Below are 27,727 nucleotides of genomic sequence, written 5' to 3'. Positions count from 1 at the left end.
GCATCAGCGTACAAATTCTATTTATAAGTGAACACGTCGGCTTCGAGTTTCATAAAAGAGCCGCTAGATGGCGCAATACCGGTAGGTAAAACTGCTTCGAAGTTGTGCTATCTCTAGACCTTCAAATGACCTTTTGTATGTGTCCTCTCGACGACTTACTATTTGACAGTACTACCAACGTAGCAGTTCGGGAGTGTCTGTGTTTCACCGGATAAATAAATTCTAATAAAAAAGTAAGTTTATTAAATAATTTATATTTTTTATATTCGCTTCAACATTTTAGTTGCAATGTTCAATAATGTTTAGAAAGTTATATAATTTACGGGTCGGTTAGTATTTTATTTAAAGGTTATAATGCAGATTTCGGCAATTACGTATTTATTTAATTAAATGTAATATAATTTTAATAAATTAACGAGCCTCCGTTTTTATCGTAAACCTAAAGATTTGGAATGAAGACTGTGAATTTTTATAACAGTGTGGCGTCATATTTTTATAGTATTGCTAATTTTCATTTTCCTGCTAATAGTTAAAGTATAATAATGAATAATACGACGAACAGTGTAACTAACACTACCTAAGGATGATATCTAAAGGTTAATAGATACGAATAATATCGATTGAACGTACTTTTAGAATTTTACCAGTAATTAATAACTAATTTATCCAGTAATATTTTTTTATCTGATAATTTGTGCTTTTCCAGAAGATATTTCGTAAAATAATGAGTTTATTAATACCGTAGTTCGCTGAAATTTATACTTTGTAAATTCTCGTATCAAGAAGGTATTTTGTTTGCAATGACCTTTCAAGGTCACCTCTCAGGGGAGCTAATATTGAGCAATGTCAAATGAATTGTAAATAATCTGGACGTTGTAAAGTGGGATCTTGAATGAAACCACGTATAATTTAATTCTATAATTGGAAATTATTAACTGTAGATCGTGCTTGATTTGAGATATCATTCGATATATTTGTAAAACCGTTGTTTGATAATCCTATTATAGATAATTAATATATAAAAACTAATCGATAATCCGATAACGTCCCCATCACTAAAATTAGTTTGCCAAAAAATGCAAAATGTCAAATTTTTGACAGTTAATCATAGCCAACCGTGAAATATCGCTTCGTAATTTAATTTCTTCGAAACAAATGAATAAACGGACAGCTTCAGTTACTTTGTAATGGTGAGTTTTTGATAGAACATCTTTTATAATGTCGAGTATAATATTTTTAAGTCCAATTTATTTCTAAGTAAATTTTTATATAAATTTTACAAACAACAAAATGGGTGCTAAAGGTAAAAAAAAGAAGGGAAAGAAGGGACCTCCGGAGTCAGGATGGTGGCCAGGATTTGGAACGAAGGGTAGGCTATCACTATAATACTATTTCTTACAAATCCTCTTTGTTTTCTTGCCTTAGGTATGTAGGTAGGCGCCGTAAGCCCTAGTCCTAATGACCACAGATACATAATTCATAGAAATATATTTCTAATTTCTTTAATATGTAGAGGATGTTTGGCCAATTTCCATTGCCTATACTTTCACAGACTGACTAAAAGTTAGTTTTTATCCTGTATTTCATTTTATTTGTTTTTTTTTGCTGGTGCTATAGTAGACGGTATAATAAAATAAAATATTTATAAAAATAGACGCTATTTTGAAATTACATATTCTATTTAGAATCCCATTGCTATTATTACTGTAAACTGTATAAAACTAAATTGTATTTGCTATGATGTGATGGTATGGCTTGATTTCAATAGTTTCTTTGCTGTGAAACTTGCTCATTATTTTTGAATGGAACTGAAAGTAATGGTACAGTAACAACTATTTCTTTTTATAGTTATTAGCTTTTTATGGAATAATTGGCTTGAACATCTCCATCACACTATCACACTAAATATTTGAAATGTGAAAGTTTGTTTGTTTGAATGTTGGTTCCGTCAATTATGCTGAAACTACTGAATGGGTTCTGATGAAATTTACATGGGAATTTTTATCCCATGGGAAAGAAAAGAAAATTAATTACCATTTTCTCATAAAATCACATACCCCCATACTCAAATTCATTTGATGATAACTTAAAGTAGTCCTTAGCAATTGTTACTATAGAATAGTTTAAGTAATCATTAAATGTCTCTGAGTGCGGCAATTAACCTTTAGTCCGTCATTAACATTACATGATGTACAAAAATAGAATATAAGTTTGGAGTTTAATCTTATCATAAAGTGTTGAGCAAATATAATATTATCAATAAGTAAGTAAAAATGTAGTATGAGTAAATACTATCAGAGTTTTATGACTTTGGTATTAGTTATTATATCATTATTATCCAACATAATAATGATTCTGGAACATTATTTTGTATTATTTTCCAATTGGTTACTGAGCAAGGAGCTTAGGTGTTTTTCCACCAGAGATGTGCTATGCTATGTTGGTGTGGATGCGTTTGGCTTCCACCAATCATATTCATTGGTTAGCTCTGATGGAAATGAACTCAGCTAAGCTATATTTTTTTATATGGCAAGATGAGTGCTATGGATCACTTCCCTACTATTGATACATAGAATACTCATTGTTGTGACTGGTTGTCATGCAAAATTAATGTGTATAGGAAATAATTGAAACATTATAATTAGATTACTTGTTTGCTCGAAGGTTGAATCTTGAATGGACTTAGTTTCTTTTTGTCAATGAGGAATTTCCTCCTTCACCTTGTATCTGTTCAGTTCAACAATATAAACATAATACATAAGGCTCTGATAGACGAAACATCAAACTGCTACACTCTGAGACATTTAATGATTACTTAAACTATAGTAATGATTTTGTGTCAATAACTAAGACTAGAGTGGTTGGACATAGAACACAAGGCTGCAGGTTCCTTAGTGACTTAATCAAAGGAACATCTTTAAATATTTTTACTTTTTTCTTTTTAAAAAAACAGTGCCCCACATTAGGATTTTCTCCCTGTTTCGTGGGTGCGTTTACAGACATACAAGTTTACATGCACATGATACACAGACCCGAAACAACAATTTGTGGATCACACAAAGAGTTGTTTCGTGCGAGAATCGAACCCGCTACCCGTTGCGCGGCAGCCAGTTGCCCAGCCACCGCACCAACCGTGCAGTCAAATGTTTTTTCAATATGTTTTCTAAAACCTTACAATAGGTATACATAGACATTTTATATATTAACAGGTATAAACTATGTTATCTCAATTTTTAGCATTTATCCATTCTCTTAATAACATCACCCTCATTGTTCCAGCCACAATGAGCACCTACTTCCAGTACCCAACTCCCGAGCTGCAGGAGGAGCTGAGGAAGATCGCCCAGGCGATCGTCGCTCCTGGCAAGGGTATCCTTGCTGCTGATGAGTCCACTGGTAAGTGATATGCGAAAATAAACTTTATTGTTAAGAGATATTGGTTGATAGTTGCTTGTCAAGGAGTATCCTTGTCGGCTGATGAGTCCACTGGTAAGTGATATGCGAAAATAACCTTTATTGTTAAGAGATATTGGTTGATAGTTGCTTGTCAAGGAGTATCCTTGTTGGCTGATGAGTCCACTGGTAAGTGATATGCGAAAATAACCTTTATTGTTAAGACACATTGGTTGATAGTTGCTTGTCAAGGAGTATCCTTGTTGGCTGATGAGTCTACTAGTGAGTCTGAGTGATATAAGAAATTAAGCCTTATTTCTGAGGAGTGGTGGTTGATAATGGTTTGTCTGCAAAACTCAATGATTCTGCCAGCTTTTAATAAGGAAAACAGTCATGAAGTATGATAACAATTTTAATGTAATGACTTAATAATTTTCAGTTTTATTTTTTCCATGATAAGTGTTCTTGCCACACAAGAATACACTTTAACAGTCCTGAAATAAAGGTCATTATTGCTTGATTTAACATTTGTCTTCTATTCAGGCACCATGGGCAAGCGTCTCCAGGACATCGGAGTCGAGAACACAGAGGAGAACCGCCGCAAGTACCGCCAGTTGCTCTTCAGTTCCGACGCCGTAAGTACACAATTGAAAATGAACTTTATTACCTTTGGGATAGGTATGACATTGGGAAATCATAGAAAATTATTTGGAATTCACGTTAAACAATTGAAATTCAACCTTATGCAACGTAATAATTGGGCTTAAGAAGAAAATTTATTGACCCTTGTGTAAAAATATTGATTGCACTCAATTTGAAATCTCCTTAGGTATCATGTTATCCTGGTAACTTATTTAATAGACGGTACATTTTTCTCAAAAATACTTAAAAAAAAGTATTGAGATCTTATAAAATTACGAAATAGAATGGCGTCCTGGCGCGACCTATGTCTGTCTGTCTCTCAGCGATAAACTCGAAAACGACTAAACAATTTTTTATTCAGTTTTTCCATCACATTTCCACTAAAAAAGTAACAATACCTAATCATTAATGACCAAGATGACATTTTGACTAGTTCAGGAAACTTCTATAATTAAAATTAAATAACATATCAAGGCGATCGAGTTTAAAACTCGTATTGAAATGTTAATCGGATTCCGTTACGTAGTTTTTTAAACAGAGGTGTGGTTGCCGTGCCCCCAACGCAACTGGTCGGCATTGGATTTTGAATATTAATTCCACTACCTATTGGTTGGTTTTCGAATGACGTAGATGTTTTTTCTTGTCTGGTTTAAGTCACGATTCGTTTGCAAGTGCTATTTTGTTTTTATAGTAAACAATTGGTGTTTACTACTGCGTGTGTTGTAGTTGAAAATGAAAATATGTCTGTTTTCTGTGAAGGTTACGTTGAAATTTTTTGAAAGTAAATAGACTGTGTACCTACTATTGAGAATGTATCTATTAATGCATGTTAGATTAGATTTTTTTTTTACAATAATATACCTATTTCTATAGATGTAAGGTTCCGTATTATTCGGCACTTAAATAAATTGCAATTTTTATTTCTTTGAATAGAAATAGGGTTCATAAAACACATTAGATTATACATATATCTACCAAGATAGACACTAAGTGTCTATAATCTAGGTATGTACCTAGGTAACCTATCATCATAGTTACTAATTTTATCTAACCGCCGTACTCAGATTGTTGTTATGGTTACTTAAACCAGTCTAGCGATTGTTTTCGATACAAAATCGTTACTAAGGAATAGTTTAAGTAACTATTAAATGTCTCTGAGTGCGGCAGTAAAGCTCGTTAGCTATTTTCTGTAACGTATTTACAGCTGCAAACTATGAAACTGGCCTACTTTCTAAACTAATAGTCGTATGAAATTCTCTAGTCAGTGACTAATAGCATGGTCTCGCTCGATTCAATACTTTAACAATGTATCGATTTAATCTGTTATGCGATTTTTTATCATATTTTTACTTCGTCCAATAATTGTTTAAAAGATCATAATTAACGATGCTTTATCGTATACTACATAATTTTCGGAAAAGTACTTTTACCTGCAATTTAATGTTTGCATCTCTGTCTACTAATATTTGTTTGACGAAGTAACTCGACTAATTTCAAGCCACACTTTTTTTGACAAAAACATAATTCGTTAATGAATAAAAAAAAATTTACATGTGTTACGAAAGTTATAATAAAATTATAATACAAAATACCTGTTTGTATTTGAGGTGTTCAAAACTTGTCATAGATACGATCGAATTGACTACTGCTGATTCCTAATATCCTAGTACTGGGGAAAATACATAACACAATTTTTCCTGACTTACGTGGAGCTCAACAGCTTGATTACTACCTACGCTGCTAAGTAACTACTCATAATGGCCAAATGAGTCGTTATGAGTCCTTTTCCTTCCTAAAAACTTAGTAAATACATGATGAGAATCACGTACCTAGTTATATGACAAGAGAACTAGAGAAAGTCATTTGAAAGTGACCTTTTTATACATGCCCTTGAGAATTACGTAAGTAGGAAAATAGTATCTATTTCTGTACAATACAATGTGATGTGTTTCTCTTTAGATTTAATTAAGCGTTGATTGCCAAATTAATTATGTATATAGTGAAAGTATGTACCTACATAGAAATTGTTATATTATGATGCCCTTATCAAAATAATATTGTTAAATTATTTTGATAAGGGCATCTATTGGCGATCCTAAAGATGAACACTTACTGCTGGTTTCAATAACCGATCTTAATCCACAAAATCTTTGGATCAGTATTTATTTTTGACAGAAACTCTATAGAAAGCATGTTTCATTCATTCATATGAATAGAATAAATCTTAATCTAAAGATATTGGATTGAGATCGATTATTGAAATCAAAAGTAAATCGGATCTCCCTTTCTTGTTTCTCCTTTTCACATTGTTACGGTTTTGTCCTTCATGTAATTTGATAAACGCATAAATCACAGTTCTTTTGCCGGAATTTCATACACGTATTTGCAAAAAAGGGTACCTTAAAGACAACCGTTTACTAGACAAGCAAAACAGATAAAAATGTAGTAACATAAACAGCCAAAAATGTCGCTCAAATTAAGTTTGGTCCAGTCTTCTATAAGTGGTACATTTGGCAATGTATCATAAATATTTCTAAACCCAAGTACGAGACAATCACATGCTTCAGTATTAATATTTTGTACGATAATAGTACTGGTATTTTGGCGTCATGGCGCCTGACCAACCTTCCTGTTTATCAAGCCATATTTGGCTCGATAAATAAACAACTTTCTAACTCGAAATTCTACTGTTACATAATCAGACCTGTCCTAAAGATAAAATGTATCGATAAACCTGCTTTTATGTTTACTAGTGCAACATATTAAGAGGCTTGTTTTATACTGAAATTTTTGGAATGGAATAACACGGCGGTTTTGTCAGATTTAATATTGAAATTCAAGGAACTCATACTAAGAAGTCAGTGGTATTTAGTTACTACCTACAATGCTATATTGTGGGAGTAATAATACTTAAAAAAAATAAACTCTTTTGTAGATTTCATCCGTTCTTAAAATAGTTATATTTTGTATTCAAAAACCTCTTGATCTTTATCATCAATTTATTACACAATAGCATAATTTAAATTATAATGTTTTACTATATTGATTGCATATTTTCGTAGTCTACTATATGTTTGACCAGGATATCATAAAAACATGGTTATTAATATTGAAAGAAGCATTGACCCCGAGCTATAATATTGACTGATTAGAATAGTCTGGAGTGTTGGAGTAGGTATATTCAAAACATCTGATAACAAATAGTAGTTATAATTAACAGAAAAATGGACACGATAGTATCCTCAAATACGACAATGAAAACCAGTATTTTTACAACTTCTCATAATATAAAATCTTTTTCCACCTCTTCCAGGCCCTCTCGGAAAACATTTCCGGAGTAATCCTGTTCCACGAGACCCTCTACCAGAAGGCTGACGATGGCACTCCCTTGGTCACCCTCCTGGAGAAGCGTGGCATCATCCCCGGCATCAAGGTCGACAAAGGTGTCGTCCCACTCTTCGGATCTGAAGACGAGTGCACTACTCAGGGTGAGTGATGGATTCTTGGCAATTTTCAGTAAAAAGGGGGTTTGGACAGAAATCGGCAGTTCTGGACTATTAAGTTATGTTTCTGGTGGTTAGATCTAAAAAGTGATGGATAATTTGAGGCATTTGAAGTCACATTAGGAGGATTTTAAAGTCCCAAGGTCATCCATAATTTTTAGATTATTTTTAGTTGAGGAGTTTGAGGATCATATCGAAAGATTTTTAATTTTAGCAGAATAGTTATGTAGTGGTTACGCATCATTTTGCTACTTTTTTCTTATATTATATACTATGGTCATTTACAAGTAACAAGCAGTTAAAAATTTTGAATTTTCTTTAATTTTTTCTTCTAGTCTTTGTTCCGCAATCTAGGAACTGGATAAACACTTGGTATTATTGAAATTGAAACTGGTCGTGCCGACTTGTGCCTCTTGTTTCCGTGATGTCGATGATCGAGACCGGTTCGCAAAATTGTCACCTTGAATAAAAAAAACAGAAATTAGCAATTTACTACCGTACTAAGTTATAGAAGTTCGAACAATACTTTTGGAATGTGTACATCTTAGTATTTTAATTACGAAATTAACTTTTTTGTACATGCACCTACTTTTACTCCAAAACGGCTGGTCCGATTTGAACGACCTTTTTTACATAGATAGAAGCAATTTTAATAACAATTCTTACTTATAGCTAGATTTGCATTGTGTGGAAAGAAATGATAGTGAAGAATTTATTATACCAGTAATAATTTTATTCCTAGTTATATATTTTATTGCTTAGACTTAGTCTACAAAGATTATTGTTATCACTATACGTACCTACTGATGATTATAACACTATTATCATTAGGGGATTTGAGCGGATGAAGGCACTTATAAACTCTTTGATAGTTTTCCGTTGTTTGATTTTCTTGAATAAATACTCGTAGAAGACATGCACAATTGCACATGTATGGCGTTGAACAAATAAATACTTCTTACAATCTTCTGCTATCCTGGTAGCTTGGCTTTGCGATCAAGAAGAGCTGATTAAATTTACTGTTAAGTTGATAATAATGATCATTAAATTGACTGATTCTTGACTGTAGTGCAATTTTATTATAGTAAGTATAATTTTAATTTTATTCTACCTATCTTGATAGTATGTGTAAATAAAGACTTAAACTTATCGCTTAAAATAACTGCTATTTCCAATTGGATTAGATCAATGAAGAAGAAATCGGTATAGTAATTTACAATTTTACTTTCATTAGCTTTAATACATTTAAGGTTAGGAACATTTTATCTTATCCATGCGCGATGAAATGTCCAAACGAAAATGACCTCGCTTGATAACTGAGTAAACATTTTTTTTCCACTATATTGACCTATTGGACTGGCTATCTTTAGATACAAGCGTGTCACACGACTCGTAGATTTTTTTTAACGTGTGCAAATCCTCATGGATACCTTTTGTTTTACGATGTACGTCAACCAGCAGGTTATGTCGGACTCTTACCGACTAAAACCATCACACACTCCTTCCCTGAAAACAAGAGGGTCACTGAGTAGTCGAGTGAACGAATTTGCCATTGACACTCATTTTATGTTACCATGTCCTATCTTTCGGTGTTAAATTTTTCGGCGATTTGTACCACACTGCCTTTGTCTCTTCTCTTCTTGGTCGCTCTCTGACTCGTAGATACTTAAAAATTATTGCAAATATTGAATTTTTTACTTATTGGCAACTTAATTAATTGAAAATCTTCCGATAGCTGACTGTATTGCATCATTTTCGATTTTCATCTACATTGTGAAAACATACAAAATAAATGTTTATATAATTCCGGATTTTAACCTTTTTAACGCGTAATGCGACAGCTGACTGCCTTGCCAGTTTTAGTACACCTACATCAAGCCACAATTTGGACATTTTTAAACTGTGAGGTATAGGAACGTAATATTGTATTGTACTTAAACGACTGATATGTTATTTTTAACATGACATGTTCCTTAATTACCTAAAAGTACGATTGTGATCACTACACAATTAGGCCGGGGGGCTCGACTACTCTTATCACCGTTATCAAGTCAAAAGTCCGTAAACAAGTGATTGCGTCATACTAGTAGTTATTAATGTATGTTGATGTTCGAATAATCACCGCTGGGGTCGCTATGTGACCCTGGTAACTGACATCGAGTCACCGCCCACTGAATGAAATTATCTGGACAAGTTTAAACCGTTTTGGTTCTTTTCCTATTTTAGGATAGTTTCTAGATCAAATGGAAATTTGTTTACATTTTTTTTGACATTTCCCTGCTTTACGCATTACGTGGTGGAAACTTTTCATACGTTAGAAGTTTATTAAAAGTAATTTAGCTAATAAGGAGTAATGTCGAACCAATTTGTTAAATACGATTTAAAACGTTGGACAATTTGAAATGATAAATCCAGTTTAAGCCTCGGTATTATTATAACATGTTAACAATTACATATTTTTTCATTTTATCTGCTGTGTACAAAAACTACACGGTTTTCAAATTAAATATTTTGATGTTGTTTCGTTAAAGTGTCACAAGATTAAAATCATGTTATCATTCTGTTTTTAGGAAAACATGAGTTGCATCATACGATATATTTGTGGAGTCATGCAGAATTTAATTTAACAGATTTTTTACTTAGAAATACAATTTTAATTACAAAATAAGATTGTAGGTAGCCCCAAGTCACCTCCTCCCATGTTAGTAAATAAACAATATTTGTTATTTTTTTCTCCAGGTCTGGATGACCTCGCCCAGCGCTGCGCCCAGTACAAGAAGGACGGCTGCCACTTCGCCAAATGGCGTTGCGTGCTCAAGATCGGCCGCTTCACTCCATCCTACCAGGCGATCATGGAGAACGCGAACGTCTTGGCTCGTTACGCCTCCATCTGCCAGAGCCAGCGCATTGTGCCCATCGTCGAGCCCGAGGTTCTGCCTGATGGTAAGAGAACTCTTTCCAGTTATGCCTACCTGGTACTTTACAATAAATTAATGATGGTCTTTTCCATCAACAATAATCCTTAAGAGTCAAGTGCTGTACTATAAGCCTCTTCTACAAACTAAGGGTGTGCTATAATCTCTACGCTTGGCGAGCGAGTTGGAGATCACAGTTTAAAAGGATCAAGTTTATTAATAAACGCTGTGGCGTGGTCTCTGTTAAATAAGTCCCTTGGTTGACTCTTATAACACCTGTGGGAAGATGCAGGTATTCTGACTTGTAACTGAACTTCATTGTATCTATTTTCTAGGTGAGCACGACCTTGACCGTGCCCAGAAGGTGACCGAGGTTGTTCTGGCTGCCGTCTACAAGGCGCTGAGCGACCACCACGTCTACCTTGAGGGTACCCTTCTCAAGCCCAACATGGTGAGTAACATTTACACCTCCTATGCTCTACTGAGCTCCTAGTACTTTTAACATTTATTTATAGAAAGTAGTGGAAAAAATGTCTAATATTATGTTGTTTATTGCTTCTCAGGTGACTCCTGGCCAGGGCTGCAAGAAGACTTACACTCCCATGGACATTGGCCGTGCCACCGTCACCGCTCTGCTCAGAACTGTACCTGCTGCCGTTCCCGGTAAGTTTGTAGTATTATTATTAGCACTTATTATACTGTATGTAACATTTGTCGCAAAGTACACAAACATATTAAATACAAAATACATACAATTTAATTGAATACATCTAAAGATAATAATTATGCCTAATTGACCAAGATGTTACTCAAGGACCCGGTTGTAAAAATGTCTATTTTCTATTTATCAAAAATCAATGAATGACGCATCGATCTCCAGGCGTCACATTCCTGTCTGGTGGTCAGTCTGAGGAGGAGGCGTCAGTGAACCTGAACGCCATCAACACTGTGGACTTGAAGAGGCCGTGGGCCCTCACCTTCAGCTACGGTCGTGCCCTCCAGGCCTCCGTCCTCCGCGCGTGGGCCGGCAAGCCTGAGAACGTGTTGGCTGGACAGCAGGAGCTCATCAAGCGTGCTAAGGTGACTTGATTGTACTAGGAGATTATGAGATGAAGGATGTTAATACTGTGTTAATTTTTAGGCAAAAAGCCTCATAGGAAACGTGAAAAGTAGGTATGTACGCAAGTGAGAACTTAACTGTCAGGTACCAGGGATGAATGAGTTGATAGGATGTGTGTGTCTAATCTATTATTTTCGATAAAGGTGACATCTATGCTAGAAAATATCGTTGATGTAACTTCAGTGTACCAGGCGTTTAGGCGATGGAGGATGTGTGTGTCCAACGTAAAAGCAGATAATCTTTTGAAATTCTTAGATCTCTTCATAGTAAAAGTAGTTGTGTAGGTAATAGTAGTAGAGTAGCATAGCATTTTTTTAGATAGATGCTGACATCGGAAGCAGTTTCAATCTTTGGTAAGTTAACTTCAGACGGAAACCAAGTAACCTCTCGTCTCTTCTGAAGTCTTAGTAGGTCGTTCATATAGACAGTATTAAATGCACGTAAACTCGCTGTGTTGTCTAATTATTTACTTCATTTTATTATGCATGTACTACATCTGTGTTGTTCTTATATGTGTGACTAATTGCTTAGATTTTAGTTTTACTTCATACTCAATAAGTACAATTGAAATGACAAATTTTTGTACTTTCTGAATATGAAATACTTAATCAATGGTAGTAAACTAATCAAACATTTTTTTCTCTCCAATCCTCACAATTCGACATTGCACCAACGACGCTGCACTCCTGCGCATCTCTAACCACCAATCACCTGTCGGCTCGATGATTCTAAATTCGAAATTCTAAAATTGGATGTTTTCTTTACCAATTGTGACGTAACAGGCCAATGGATTAGCTTGCGTTGGAAAGTATGAAGCGGGTTCGATTCCCTCTCTGGCCTCGAACAAATCTAACTTTGTTAAGTCGCATGCCTATTAGAATAGTTTAAGTAAACCATACATATATACTGCTAAATGTTAAAAGTAAATATTATCATGTTATTATGATTATATTTTTAAGCCAATGCTTTTTTTAGTCATTTTTTATGAAGTTTTATCAGATGGACTATGTATGGTTGGCTTTATAAGAATGTTGCCTAATTCAAAATCTATTTTCAAATTGTTATTTTTACTTTAAAGAAAATTTTATATACCAAAATTGCTTAAAAACTTTAAATTTAATTGGCTGTTGTTATTTTATGTTTTTATTTTAAACTTTTTACATTCCACGTTTTTTAAAGAATTTATTTTCAAAATCTTAAATCGAATTGAGATCCAATATGGCATTTATTTTTATTATACTTTTTTAAAGTTCTATTTCTAAGTGTATCACAAACAAATCTAAAACATCACATTATTTTAATTTGGTACTTAACCTAACCAATTGCGAACAATAATTTCTAAGTCATATTATTTGTAACAAATTCACAAAAACCACATTTTTTACAAATAATATGACTTAACGCCATTTTACAAATCCAAAATTACAACAACACGTTTAAAAAAAGAAAAAGGTAATTTCAAATATTTTCATCTCGCTCTCACATTACCTGTGGAAACGAGAAAGAAGTATTTAATGTCAAAAAATAACGGCTTTTTATTCTTTTTTTTAACGTGTAGTATTGCATGTATCTAATTATTATAGAAGTATGCTTGAAATAGTGTGTAGTACAGACACTATGCAGCTTATTGTGTGCTTGTATTTGTTGAAATAAATAATTAATTTCGTTTTTATAGTGTTTGTGTTTATTTTTTTCCTTTTATTTTTGTCGTAAACTAGCATCTATACAGCTAGTAGTTATCATTAGTAATCATCACCATCAAAATATCGTAACATCAATATATTATAAGCTGGTAACGCACTTGTAGTGTTGTGAGTCTCCATGGGCCATGCTGATCGCTTACCTTCAGGCGCTCAGAGGCCTTAGTACAAGTTTATTTTACGTTTAACGAGATCCAAACGAGAGTGCGTTCGGCGTTGTGATTGGTTGGTTCATTCTTGCCGGCCAATCAGCGCCCAACGCCTTCCCGTTTCGTTTTCGTTCAACGCGAATCAAACTTATACTAAGGGTATCCCATATTCCCGTTTGCCCTATATGCCTTAAAAATACTGCAGTTTTTTTTAGAACCCCTTAACATTGTAGTTTTAATTTAGAAGCTTATCTAATGTTTAATTTGTTTTCTAAAGCTTAGTAATAAACAGATGTAGTTATTTCAAATTCTTATTAAACATCATTGTCTTGTCTAGAAGCTAGAATCGGAATATTTATTAATTACCAATTTAATAATTGGGCCTTAGTCTGCTATTACAATTGTGTCAGAATGGTCGATCATTAAGCAGTGCAAGAGGGACGGAGCTATACAATCTACATAGTTGTACCAGAGTACCAGTACCTTGTCCATTCTTTTGTGTAGTTTAGCAGACAGGACTATCAACAAACCACGGTGAAATAAATTCTGTTTTCATACCATGCCTTATATTTCAATAGTAGTCATTATTAATTCTGAACAAATTTTATCGAAAGTCACATACCTACCTATATTATAATATGCATGAAATGAGAACCTCTTAAAAATACGTACCTACTTACGTTAGGTAACCATTATCAGAAACATTAATATTTACATACGAAATTATCACTAGTCGATGAACTCAAACCTTGAACCTGTTGATCTTAACCTTTTCACCGCCAACAACTTCTATAGAAGTTCAGGATTTTCGTGCCGTCCACGCCACTACTTCTATAGAAGTTCATTGTATCTACCTACTATAAGAAATACATTTACGATACATAAAACATTTGTTTCTTTGTAATTTTGTAATATGGACACGACGAACTATTTTTTCTCATGCAAAACAGACTATTTTCTGTTTTAAAAAGGTAAAACATAAAAGGTTTCAAATAATTTTATGTCCCGCACGCCAACGACTTCATATCAAGTAGGCCAGTGATGTGACGCGAAAGTTGCATTTATTAGAATCTTTATTTACTATAATATTTGTTTTCTTTTCCATCGAGTCGTTTTTTGAATTCTATGAATAAAAAGAAATTCCGGTCAGTAAATAACGTATTAAAATGCGTTTCAAAATTAATGTACATCTACCTATCAAATCATTTCATTGAAATTAATTATTATGTACTGAGGGTTTTCGATATTGCTAGACCCATCTCTACGTAATGGCAAGATGTCGAGTGACACTATAGTGCCGTCAACTTCAGTAGAAGTAAACCTGTGACGTCGTAAGCGCATAGGCGTCAAGGTCATTGTGTCATAGTGCCGGGCGTCGCGTACACGCACATTTTTCTTTCCCAGTGCAGTGCAAAATGACCGAATATGATTCGGATGAGTTGTTGCGGCTGTTAGAAGGTGTGGAACCTGATTCTGACCTTGATGTTGAATAGGAAAGCACATCAGAAGAGGACGATAATGTATTAAAATAGTTACATTTCCAAAACTACACATATGTTGCCACTTTTAATCACTACAAACAATGTTCCTGATTTTAAATGTAAACTAAAACCAAAAGCAAACCAAACTCTATAGAAAGAAAGAAAAGCATAGACAACTCTATTCCTTACGAAATGTATCGTACTATGAACGCCAATGACTTGATATGAAGTAAACAGACTACGTTATGAAATGAATAGTGAAGTGGCTAATGTTACGAATTATTATTATTATCTCTAGCAACTCTATGCATGTATCTTCATCTCCGATAACGGATACCCATTTTTCTTAGTATAAATGTTCATAAAATAAAACAAATTACCATTATAATTTAACAGTTTGTATTTTTAATTGTAAATTTGAGTACCAATTTAAATTTACACATATTTTTTTTCATTATCGACATGATGTTACCGCCATCCCTACTTTCGTACTATACATTTATTATACATTTATACGTTGGCGTACGGCGACACATCGTGTTTAGTATAGCTGGGCGGCGAAAAGGTTAAACATACCGGTCTAAAATTAACACTTTTGAATGTTGCCAGAATAAAAATTCAAATGCTTTATCTTAGCAACATTGGGCTATAGTTATTTGGAGCTTATTTTTATAGTTTGTCACATATTGATATCCGGGGCCTTAATACGAATTTAACGAGAGCGCGTTCGCCGCTGTGATTGGTTAGTTCATTGGAGCCGGCCAATCAGAGCGCCGAACGCACTCTCATTTCGTTTTTGTTAATCGTAAAGCAACCTCGTACTAAGGGTATGCTGTTGCAAGTGAAAGTTTGAATGGTTGTAGAATAAAATAAATAGAGTGTATGGTGAACTTATGAATCTGTATCTTCGTGATTTATAATATTAAGTTTAATCTGTGAATGAATGAATGAGAAACTAATTGTGTGTGGGATATTTGATAGATAAAGTAATGATGATGCACTTAATTTACGATAGACATTAGATTTTATTTAGTAAAAGAAAGGTTGTGAAGAAATTAGAAAATGATTTTTATCTGATATAGAAATATTAAATTAAGATTTTAGTCAACCTCCACAGGCTTGACTGCACTCCATTTTTGTGTATAGCTATAAAATGTTGCCACACCAAAAAACTAACACATTTTATCTCTTCTTTGCAGGCTAACGGCCAGGCGTCGCAAGGCAAATACGTGGCTGGATCCGTAACAGGTGTGGGCGCCGAGGCCGGTCTTTTCGTAGCAAACCACGCGTACTAAACGCACAAACATTCAACAACACTACATCGCTAGACATAGTAGTTACACAACAATCGTCGCTACGAGAATATCAGCGAAAAAAATAACGCTATCTTTTTTTTTATCGGTTGGCGTGTCGAGAATGCCTCGCGGTTAATTCCGTGTTTGACAACCGATGTCGCTTCTAGTACGCACCGAGAGAAGTTCCATTTATGAAATTTTAAAATTGGCGCCGATTTATTTTTTAGATAAGCAAAAATATTAGTTTATAAGAAAACATTACTCTAATTCGTTTCTTGTATGTTGGTTCATACGTATCTTGATGGAATTAGAACTAGAAATGTCGTTATTTATTGAAATTATATAGATAATGTATTTAATAGTCGCATTGACAGTAGCGGTTGAAAAATTAATGTTGTTATTGTGCTATTTAAACAAATTAGAGTTTTGATATTAATTTATTTACTTGAAAAACAACAGCTGTGGTAAATAAATATAATTATCTATGAATGTTATATTTAAAAAATCAGACAATCATGTAAGTTAATTTTGTATCTGTTATTTTTAAATATCATTTTTAGTTTGTAAACTATTTTGATATTTTTAAGAGTATAAAATTATATTAATCTTTGATCAGGTGTAGATTTGTTTTATTTATTATTCATTAGTTGTACCTTTTAGACCCTCATGACGTAAGTAATATTGTAACAGTACCTATAAGTAATATTATGAATCCATTTTACAACATCATACATAAGGAAACTCACGCCTGTCTCCCATGGGGGTAGGCAGAGACAATGGAACGTCAATTGCTAAGATTCTTACACATCTCTTTTTTTACCTCTTTTTTCCAATAACTAATTACGATGTTGACAACTACTTAGTCAAATTCAATCCATTTCAAATGTCTATTATTGCTTTATGTGGTTTTGAAGTTACCATATCATAAATAAACATGGTCGATATCCCGTCTCAAGTTCTTATGATAATGTGAGTGACCATGTCAGTTTAAAAACTTATATTACTGTATAAAGTTGACCACAAATCAATATAAAAAAATAAAATAATACTGCGCAAATTTTCTAACGCTTTCAATGTGGTGAGTCATGGCTTTTCATATGTCCGTAAGGATTGAGGAGCCACATCAGATTTTTAAAATCTGATTTTACCATTATTTAGCAGCAAGGAAGCTGATTTTGCAGCACGAATTCTAGATTTAGCAGCAAGATATATAACTAGATATATTAATGCAAAAGTGGCTCCTCAATCTAAACGTTTAAATTGAGGAGCCACCTATAACTCGTTAAGTAATAGATGAATATTTTTGAAAATTTTGTATCATTTAGCAGCAATTTTGCATATTACCGTCTACAAATTTCGCTTCTGTGGCGCTAAAATGTAAGAAAATACAATACTTTTAGTATGGCTCCTCTATCTAAATTTAACAGGTGAATTTCTACTGGATATGAGCGATCAATTATTATATTCGACATAATGATCATTTAGTAGGTGTTGTGTTTGTTTTTGCAGTATAGGAATAAAATAGTAAAACAGAGTAAATTTTGTAGATGAACGCATTTTCTTTGGCTCCTCAATCCTGACGTTCTAATTATATATGTTTGACTGTACCCACCTGAGATGACAACGGAATCTAAAGCCAGAGATACTAGCATTTAGCAGAAATGTCTGCTAAATATATCTGCACAGTTCAGCAATGTTAAATACATTTACCAGATTTCAGCGTGTACCACCCTACACGCTGAATTTACAAGAAAATAGTTAAGTATTGTTTTTTCAGAATCTAAATTAAATACATTGCTGAACTGTGCTGAAATATTCATCTATTACTTAACGAGTTATAGGTGGCTCCTCAATTTAAACGTTTAGATTGAGGAGCCACTTTTGCATTAATATATCTAGTTATATATCTTGCTGCTAAATCTAGAATTCGTGCTGCAAAATCAGCTTCCTTGCTGCTAAATAATGGTAAAATCAGATTTTAAAAATCTGATGTGGCTCCTCAATCCTTACGGACATCTTTTCATAGGTGTCCTGCACCATGACAAAGCACAGTATTGGTTATTTTTAACCGAATTCAAAAAAAAGGGAGGAGGTTCTAATTTGTCGAAATCTTTTATTTTTCTTACTTTTGTAAATACCTACTCTTTAGATTCGTACATTTGCAAGCTGGCGTTCCTCAGGGCAGCATTCTTTCTCCTTCCTTATTTTCTATCTTTATTAATCTCGTTACTTGATCGAAATTTAATTAGTAACAAGACGTCTATTACCTACTGATTATAAAGCCTCAATATTTATGAATATGAGTACTTAAAGTAAATCAAATAATACCTACATAGGTAGGTCAAAACTATTTCAACTAAACCATTAACAGGTACTTTTGAAACGTAAACAAATAAATGGTCTGTCAGTGAAGCTAGGCTTGAATGGAGAAGAACGAGCAAGAAACTCTAATTCGTTACTCTTTTAAAGAATATTCACTGATACGCACGACCTGCCAAGAGTGTTAAGCCATTAAATCCCCTAGCATTGCCGAAAGAAAGACTGACCGCAACAATACTTCACTCAGTGAGTCATTCTGAGCAATAGTAAGGTATAAGTTGACCAGTGTACAGTGTCCTCATCCTCTTCACATTGATGACAACTGAATGTGGTTTCCCAAGTCTCCCAACCTAGCTGTTCCTACCTTATCCAGTGAGGATCTGAGTAAACATTAGGTGTGCCATATCTACTGTTTACTCACACTTCCAACACGTTTCAACCATGCTTCTAATCAGAACGCCGAACTCATTAATCGTACAGCAAACTCGTAATAAGCCCTCGCTTTTAAACAGTTCTTTGTCGCCTAAAAGGCTCAGAGCTTTCAGGGTACGTTATTTATTTTATTTTTATAAAACATTTTATTAGAAACCCTACATAAATACCTACTAACTCCACTTTTTGATCCTAAATTTTACTCATGAAGCAAGTAAAAAGAGCAAATACCATATGTGATTATGTTGTGACACAAAAAATGGCCCTACCCGATGATATTATAGGTAATTAAAATAGTATAGACAGCTCAGAAAGTTACAAATTAAAATAATTTTTAGTGTGGGACTCCTAATTGGAAAATGGGCGTGTGGTTTGTAGCGTCTCGCGTTCCCTGTAAAGCGTCACGCATTATGTTAAAGGGAAATTCAGTAATAACTTCTTATTTATTTACTTCGTGGTTTTACTACCTACACTACTCTATAAACTTGCAAAGTTCATTCACCTTTACGCACTTTACGCAGACGACATGTTTCGCAGCACATCATACCAAATTGTTAGGTCACTTAGGTTGTAAGTATTACCTATAGATATGCTGTACATAAACACGTCTCGACGCTAGACGGAAAGTTTTTCCAGTGCCTGAACATGTGTTAATAAGTATGCAGGACAAAGATTACCTTATAGGTACTAGATAAGACAGGAGCCTTTATATGTTTCTCTGTCTATTTATTTTTTGGTTACTTTTGTAGACGATGTTCTAATGTAAGGTTTTAACACAAAGTCACGTTTTTGAGTGGGTGTCTTAAGCGGTTTTGAGCCTCTAAGAACCCCAATAAAAGAAAGCTGCTGAGCGGGATCGCGAGAAGGCTGATTCTGCTCGTAGAAGGCTTCCAAAAGGCAACCGTTTTCAGGCCGCGGGTGCATAGAGTGGGGAGTCAGTGCCCGTCTCTCTAGAGGACTCGGTACCCCTTATCAGTGCTGAAGGTGGATACCGAAACCACCCGGTTTTAGTGAATAAAAATCCCGCAAAAAGACTAGGACCCAAAAACCTAGGCGTCAAAAAGAAGGAACCCCAATTAAGGTTATAAAAGTCAGAAACGCACATGCTGTTCTGGTATTGAGAGTCCATGAGTGCATCGGGTCGTCCGTTTACTCGTTTCTTTAGTTTTTTTTTTTTACCAAGATGACTGGGCTGTCGTATCTAGTAAAGCTTATCTGTGGTTCAGACGAACTATTGCTTGATGAACCGTTTAATTGAACTATACTTGAGCTCTCACTTGGCAGACGAGTAAGGATTACACACACGTAGTGGTGTGAGGAATCTGGTCTGGATTTATTTTGCTATCCTCTTTATATTCCTATACCAACAATTATTTGTAGTTTCCTGATCCTACTCAAGTATTTACGTTTTCTGTCCTCCTGGTACAAGCCAACATGTCAGGCTTTTTTAGATCACACAAAGAGTTTTTCCGTGCGGAAATCGAACTGGCGACACTTTGCTCAGCAGGTCGTTGCCCAGTCACGGCGCCAACCGTGCAGTTCAAACCATTCACTTTTAATAAAATTTTTCGTCATTCAACTCTTCAAAAAACAATTTTAACAAACTCAAAATTTTGCTGACGCCTTACTTCCATCTCACTACATATATTACATAGACAACCTTCCTATATTAAATAGGTAACCTTTTTTGAGGAGGGAATTCATCAAATGACTTCTCCTGCCTTGGGTGAGGCGAGAGGGGGTGTCAGACTCTTACTGACTAAAAACCATCCCGTTCCTACTCCTGCTTTTCGTGCCGTAGCCCCCGGTAACCCGCTAAGTAGTCCGCAGTTCCGGCTAAATAGATAGCCTAATTGTATTTTTTACAATATTATAGATAAATAGATTGATAGATTGATTGATTGATCGCTATCTACCTACGTAAAACGTGATGAAAATATTTCCTAAATAGGTAGAAACGGGAACGAACCGGGGATATTACCCTAGAAAACTAGTTTTTGTTACGATTTCCGTGTGATCTTTACATGTGCAAATACGTAGATGACAGTCGCTTCGTAAATAATTGATAGGTTCCTATTTCCGTTCTGAATTAGGACACACAAAAAAATCTAGTCATTATTCTTGAAATATTCTTGATAAAGTTCGAAATTTCAATACCTAAGTACGTGATCATAATTCCTATCAGTAGTCCTAATTTTTGGGTAGGCACGTACCTATAATAGATACATACTTTGTTTTTCGAGAGGTGAAAAGCATTCAATGACTTCTCCCACCTTGGGCGAGGCGAGAGGGAGTGTCAGACTCTTGCTAACTAAAAACCACCCTGTTCCTACTCCTGCTTTTCGAGCCGGAGCCCCGGTAAACCAGCTAGATAGTCCGCAGCTCCGGAACCTATAATACGTACTAGCAGTCTATCTCGGTTTCACTTAATATAATAAATACACCAACTATCCAAAGTTCGGCTCCAAAATCCAATTTATTTTTAATCAATAGGTAGATATATTATGTAGAATAAAATTCTTTGCGATAACATGCAAACTTTTGCTTGCAGGGGGCTTAGAATCCGGCTTTAAGATCCCGATTTAGATGCCAGCCCTCGTTAACAACAAAGCTATGTTACTGACAGACAAAAACATGTTATTTTCTAAGGAATAAATGATTTTTTCTTGTACTTTTAAAGCCTGATTTTTCTTTTGATCAGTCCTTTTCACTTATCTTAAAAATACCTATTAGATTCTCTCTTATAGGTTGGTGATGATATAGCTATTTGAAATGTCATTCACATCTAGTGCTCAAAATCGTCGTGTCTAAGCGTAGAAATTATCATAAAAGCAATAAAATGTTAGGATGGACGGGCTATCTTCAATCTAGAAGTGATTTTCTCGAGATTTTATCTTTGTAGGAGATTTGGAATAGGTTGGTGTCCCTTATGTGGAGCGACTAGGATCAGATCATCAGGCTATTTATATGAGACCCTAGTACTTAAATATTAAACAAAGGAATAGGTTTTTTTGCTATACGTTCTCGGTTTAGACTATAATATTATTTAAAGAGTTTCAACTCCTACTAGAAGCTAGAATCTTCAGTAAGTAGCGACCAAGCTATTTTTTGTTAGATATCTAATAACTCAAATTAGCCAATTTTAGTAAACACGAACAAGGGAGATTTATTTTATTTTAATAGGTACAGTGACAGACTACAGACTAAGACAATCCGCACAGTAAATACAACATATAGTACATTAATCTGAAGTCCAATTATGACTGTACATGGCAATTTAATGATACACGACATGACGACTCAAAAAAATGCTACAACTATTATACTATTTATTCGACATCAGTATCCAAGCCACTTCCAGCCATTCACTCACCCCGAAAACGCGTCAAAATACTAATTTAGAATTAATTTTAAGCATCAAGCTCCAGTTTTCCGATTCCGCATTAAAAACGGTTCAATCATTCGCGAACACAACAATTAAAGACGTTGACTTTCCGCCCTCGTTTCATCTTGAGGGTTGAATGTGACCCAAGTCAACGGCCTGAACCTGAATCATTTGCATAACGCTCCGAATTTCTCGCGATTTTTTGAAAATTCTAGAATTATGCCGACCGAGGCCATTGGCTGGCTATATTTTGTGTACTAGGAGGACAGATGTTTAAGCTGTTGTTGAATTGTTTATGGAGGGTTATTTGTGTTTATTACTAGTAAGGATTTAAAAAATGCAGAATAGTAAAGTGCTTTTCATTTTTATGAGCTTGCTCTTTTCAAAACGCATGTTTTGCAAACTAAGTAGGTACCTACCTACACACATATTGGTACAGTACTAGGCACTTATAAGATGGTTAAAACTCTTGGGTAGAACACAAATAGCAACTTTTATTGTTTCAATCTTACAAATGTCACTAGGTGCAGTGCGTGATTGTAAAAAGATGGATTAAATACACCTACTCCACTCATAATTCCCTAGTACATAAATAACTTAATCCCTCCCATAAAATGACTATCTTTTTCTTCCGAAGCTTAGTCTTCAATCACTCTTTTTGCAGCAAGGTCCGCCATGTTGGTTGGCTTCACATGTAGGCGAGTGACCGGTTACGACCGCTTCAATCCGGATTTAGCCGGTACAATGGGATTAAGCCGGTAGATTTATAGTAGGGTGTGTGTACCTGTTGTCGGACAGAAAAAAGTGATTTATTGTTCAAATGAGCTAGATTTTTTTGGAAATGCTAGCCCTGGTTGATCTTTAGATGGACTAAATGGTCCAGAAAAGCAGGTGACTTGTCTACTTTGATAAATGTGGTTTCATTTGACTGGTTTGTTAGGGAAACTACCTTTCCTTTAATATTTTATGATCGAAATTCGTTAGTATTACCAGTTTTTGCTGAAAATCTAAGTGACAAAAGTCATGTACTTGTGATACCTAATAGGGATGATGACGGGGTGAAATTAAAAATCTATTTAGTCCATCAATAAGGTAATGAAAATTTTAAGACACTTATTGTTTTATTTCGTCATAATATATGAAAGCCATACTTAGATAAAACGAATCAAAGTTTAAGAGTGGTAGCAAATACGTTATATATTAAGTATAAAATACATAGAAGTGACGTCACGCGATATTTCAAATCAATATATCTTCGAAAGTATTTGTTTCCCTAAAAAAATTAAAAATACGTGTCTAATGTTTTAAAATTATCTACAAGACGGACATTAAAATAACAATTAGTCATCTACCCAATTCAGCCAAACACGTAATAAATTGATCGATACGTCGCGTCGACCAATCCACTTCACATGAATGAATTAACAAAACAACCCTTTTTCTAGAATATTATGTCACGTATGGCATTATAAACAATGAGTTAATGTCCGGCCCAGTGCCCCTAATTGTGCCGTCCATTCGCAATTAGCCGGATTTGTTACGGCTACAAGCTTATGAATTCCTAGTACCTACTGGCTGTTTTTCGCTTAATACATAACAGAAGCTTTGGTAAATCCATTCATTAATTAACCATGTTTGTTTACTTTTGTTATTTAGTTTTTTTATGTTACTAAAATGAGACGGTTTTTGATTGAGTTACCTATACCTAAATCTGTATTTGAATGCTCTTATAAAATTATGAGCTCCTGTTATCCTAGCTGATAGAATAGATGACTATTTTTGTTTTAATGTCCGTCTTGTAGATTATTTGAAATAACACGATTTTTTTATTTTCTTAAGGAAACAAATTCTTTCGAAAATATATCGATTTGAAATATCTCGTGACGTCACTTATAACTGCATTTTATACGAAGAAACGTATTGAATTTGACTATAGCAAATCTACACACCGTCTTACACCTTACACTTACACAACCAATAGTTATTTATTTATCATCTATTATAGATACTACGATATACGATGTACACGAACTTCATAAATCATACTTACAAACAATTATTTTGTTTCAGGTTAAATAAGAAATGCTTTTGATACGTAAGGGAAGATTTACTGCATATTATTTACAACGTGATATTTATATCGTTTTCTAATGAATGTTATCATCTACATAAGTTTACATTACTAGTTTAGATGACTTTACTGTTTAAGAAAATATATACTCGACATTATGATCAAAGTATTGTTTTTTATTTCATTCACAACTAACGACCCGCCCCAGCTTCGCATAGGTGCAATGGTGATATATTATGCATGTATTATACACAAAAACCTTCCTCTTGAATCACTCTATCTATAAAAAACCGCATTAAAATAAGTTGGATAGTTATAAAGATTTAAGCATATAAAGGGACAGAGAAAGTGACTCATTCCATAAATATGAACATAGGCTTACAATCAAACATTGTAAGCCTATGTTTTGATAGCCGTTGAACGCTGGGCTTGTTGTCATTGCAGCGGTAAGTCCCCTCTTTGAGGAGTGGCTTGAGCGACGCCACGGGCGACTTCCTCACCTACCGCCTGACGCAGGTGTTTACTGGACATGAGAGCTTCGGTAGGCTCCAGTTTCTGATAGGGCGGGAGGAAACGTCCGGCCGGGTGTCATCACTGTGAGGACCGTACAGGGGACACGGTGGAGCATACGGTAGCGGTGTGAAAGAGAAAAGATTTAAAAAATTATACGATACGATTTAAAAATATATTTAAGACATTTGGTTCACTTATTAAAACTCATTTTATTTAAATTATCTACTAGGAGAGCATGAACCAAAAATAATAAGCTACAGGACAACAAAAGCGTGGCTCTGTTTTAACACTAAGGTAATATTTTTCTAAAAGTCCTTTGCACTTGGACCTTGGTGACCTTATTAGCCTCGGTGCAAAGTTTAGATATTTGAATCCAGTACCTACGTGTTGTTCGTGTAAATGAGAATATTAAAGGTACACTAGAGTAAAGAATTTTTAATCTAGATAAATTATTAGCTTTTTGTATTGAAACATAAAACTATTTATTTTAAGTTTTAATTATAAACACAGACACCAAAAATATAGTATCTACTGTGTTTTGTAAACAGATATTGTTTACGTTCAAACGTGTAATTACTTTACCTCAAATAATTATCGTACAAGCGCCTACTATTTTTATTGCAGCAATAAAACGCGCATACGTAACTAATAAACTTCTATTGCTAGGCACTTAAACGGCTGTTACGTTTTGATTAAGTCACTTTGACCTCATAACAATTCAGGAAGTATGTTAGCCATTAACACTATTTGTATCCATCCCCCTAATTTGCTGTTACCCTGGTACAATGACCTGAATTACTGTAATCTGTTTTGTGGTTTGACATTCTGATTGCGTGAGTGTACATAATATTGGTATCTACATAATCGTCAATTAATTTGGTTATCTGTTATCTTCGTTCTATTTTTTCTGAGACAAGATATCGTGACGAAACCTGAATTAGTAATTTCTAATTATCAGTTTGAAATCGCCAATGCGCTTTGAGCAAGCTTTGTCATTCCTTCTCCGTGTAAGAAGTAGTTTTTATTGATGATGGTGATGGTCATAATCATTTTTGAAAGTGAACACAACTTGTTCATACTTACATAACATTACGCCTGTCTCCCATGGGGGTCGGCAAAGTCGTGTTCATTGTTATGTCAATTGTTATCAACACAATTACCAGCTTGTGATAGTCCAGTCCAATGGCAGTTGAAGAGGATCAGGTTTATCAAAAACCGCTGGTGTCTAGTCTCTGTCTATTAATGTGTATCCCGTTGGTCGACTCTTATAAGGAAGATTAGGCTGTTTGAGAAGGGATGGTTTTCACAGATTTCAAAAAGTTGAGAAGTTACCATGAGACATACTACAGTAACTAAAAATCACGGTTTACTCACGTATTATTAATGGAGAAATGCTCTATCAGTTTCGAGTCACAGAGGGACTTTTCATCATGAGCAGCGTGAGCAGACGCGGCGACGTTGCGCAGTCTACTGGTTAGGCCGTGCGTATGCTATTAATAATACGTGAGTAAACCGTGATTTAAAGTTAATTGAGCCATCTGTTTCACATCTCAATATTCGCTCAATATTCTTCAAGAATATTTTATGAAATTAAGATTTTAATCCAACAACAGTTGTGATAGATTAGCGCGTTCAAATAAATACAATCCCCTCAGCTTTTAATATTTACAATCATAACACTGAATCTCGAGATAATCGGATTTTTGAGTAGAAAAATATTGAATTAAGTTTTCTTTCATACAAATATTTTTTGGAACATTCTGGAGTCAATGACATTTGCGAAAGTTGAATAACCTCACAGTTAAAGTTAGCGTTCAGTTAAGTTTATCGTTTTTTGTAGAAATTGGAAAATAATGAGTACAACGGCTACTTAAAAGAGTTAGGAGGGAAAGGAAGTTATTTTTTATGACGAGAACAATTGAGTTGTTTTCTAATTTTAGATGGGAACTTTTATAAAATAATAACTTTCGCTAACTATATTTTGGTCGTAACTAATTTCATTATTTTGGTGTTGTTTTTTAACTTAAAAGTACTTACCAAATGAATCTATCTACCTACTAGATAGATGTTGCTATGTTGCAAACAAGCTCCTTTATTTTTTTAAAAGCTTGTTTCACCCATACTGCTATATCGTGCACGGTATACAAAGCACACATGAAAAGGGGAAGTAGAGTCGCTCACACGGTCCACACACACCTTCGTCATTGCACCCCATGTGTGCGACCCATAGATAGATAGCCATACGATATCGGCAGCGTATCGATCGGTTCGATACACCTCTCACGGCTCATGCCGCCCTAGTACATTTCCGAACGGTCCTCCATTATTGGCGATTGGCGATACTTCCAATACAGTTCGATCTCGATATTGCTAGACCACGTGGTCGCAATGTGGGTTCTTCATCGTAATGTAACGTAAAGTTTTTGAAAACACAAAATTAATATTCTGTGAATGAGGTTTATTTATGATGTACAAGAAATGTTTAATTACTAAAGTTAATTAAAATTAACATCATCATAAATACCGACATGAGTTATTTTTAACCGACTTCAAAAAAAGGAGGAGGTTCTCAATTCGACCGTATTTTTTTTTTATGTATGTTAATCGATATCTCCGGCAGTTATAGACCGATTTGAGAAATTCTTTTTGTGTTTGAAAGAGTACAATGTCAATGTGGTCCCATATAATTTTTTTAAAGTCTGACTATAAATGTGGAAGATAATCCAGGGAACTTCTCAAAAATGAACAGAATGTGCTCTGCGTTTGAGTTTAAGTGATGTATATTAGCTTATCTTTTTGAGTAACCATA

General features: G+C 34.5%; 1 protein-coding gene across 5 annotated transcripts; it reads left to right on the top strand.

Moving 5' to 3' along the window:
• Window positions 1-67: 67 nt before the first annotated feature.
• Window positions 68-24,571, top strand: LOC118274664 (fructose-bisphosphate aldolase). Of its 5 annotated transcripts, none has more exons than XM_050696976.1 (10): window positions 1,207-1,369; window positions 3,280-3,396; window positions 3,937-4,028; window positions 7,349-7,523; window positions 10,278-10,481; window positions 10,789-10,904; window positions 11,017-11,116; window positions 11,334-11,533; window positions 16,103-16,151; window positions 24,405-24,571. In XM_050696976.1, exons 1-10 carry the CDS (start codon window positions 1,291-1,293, stop codon window positions 24,407-24,409), a joined length of 1,137 nt encoding a protein of 378 aa, XP_050552933.1. In that variant the 5' UTR covers window positions 1,207-1,290; the 3' UTR covers window positions 24,410-24,571. The 5 variants fall into 5 exon arrangements, with proteins under 5 accessions (XP_050552934.1, XP_050552933.1, XP_050552932.1 ...); XM_050696975.1 differs by lacking the exon at window positions 24,405-24,571 and adding an exon at window positions 21,501-21,628; XM_050696977.1 differs by lacking the exons at window positions 1,207-1,369; window positions 24,405-24,571 and adding an exon at window positions 68-233 and having other exon boundaries at window positions 16,103-16,817.
• Window positions 24,572-27,727: the final 3,156 nt, after the last annotated feature.

Source organism: Spodoptera frugiperda, chromosome 11, assembly GCF_023101765.2.
Source record: "Spodoptera frugiperda isolate SF20-4 chromosome 11, AGI-APGP_CSIRO_Sfru_2.0, whole genome shotgun sequence".
Classification (NCBI taxonomy): domain Eukaryota; kingdom Metazoa; phylum Arthropoda; class Insecta; order Lepidoptera; family Noctuidae; genus Spodoptera; species Spodoptera frugiperda.
Note: the sequence above shows the minus strand (reverse complement) of the source record. Positions and strands in the feature narration are given on the sequence as shown.

Coding starts and splice junctions, on each gene's coding strand:
- LOC118274664 (XM_050696973.1), top strand. CDS start 1,291: ATGGGTGCTAAAGGTAAAAAAAAGAAGGGAAAGAAGGGACCTCCGGAG. Junction 1,370..3,279: donor GCCAGGATTTGGAACGAAGG/GTAGGCTATCAC, acceptor TCATTGTTCCAG/CCACAATGAGCACCTACTTC. Junction 3,397..3,936: donor TGCTGCTGATGAGTCCACTG/GTAAGTGATATG, acceptor TCTTCTATTCAG/GCACCATGGGCAAGCGTCTC.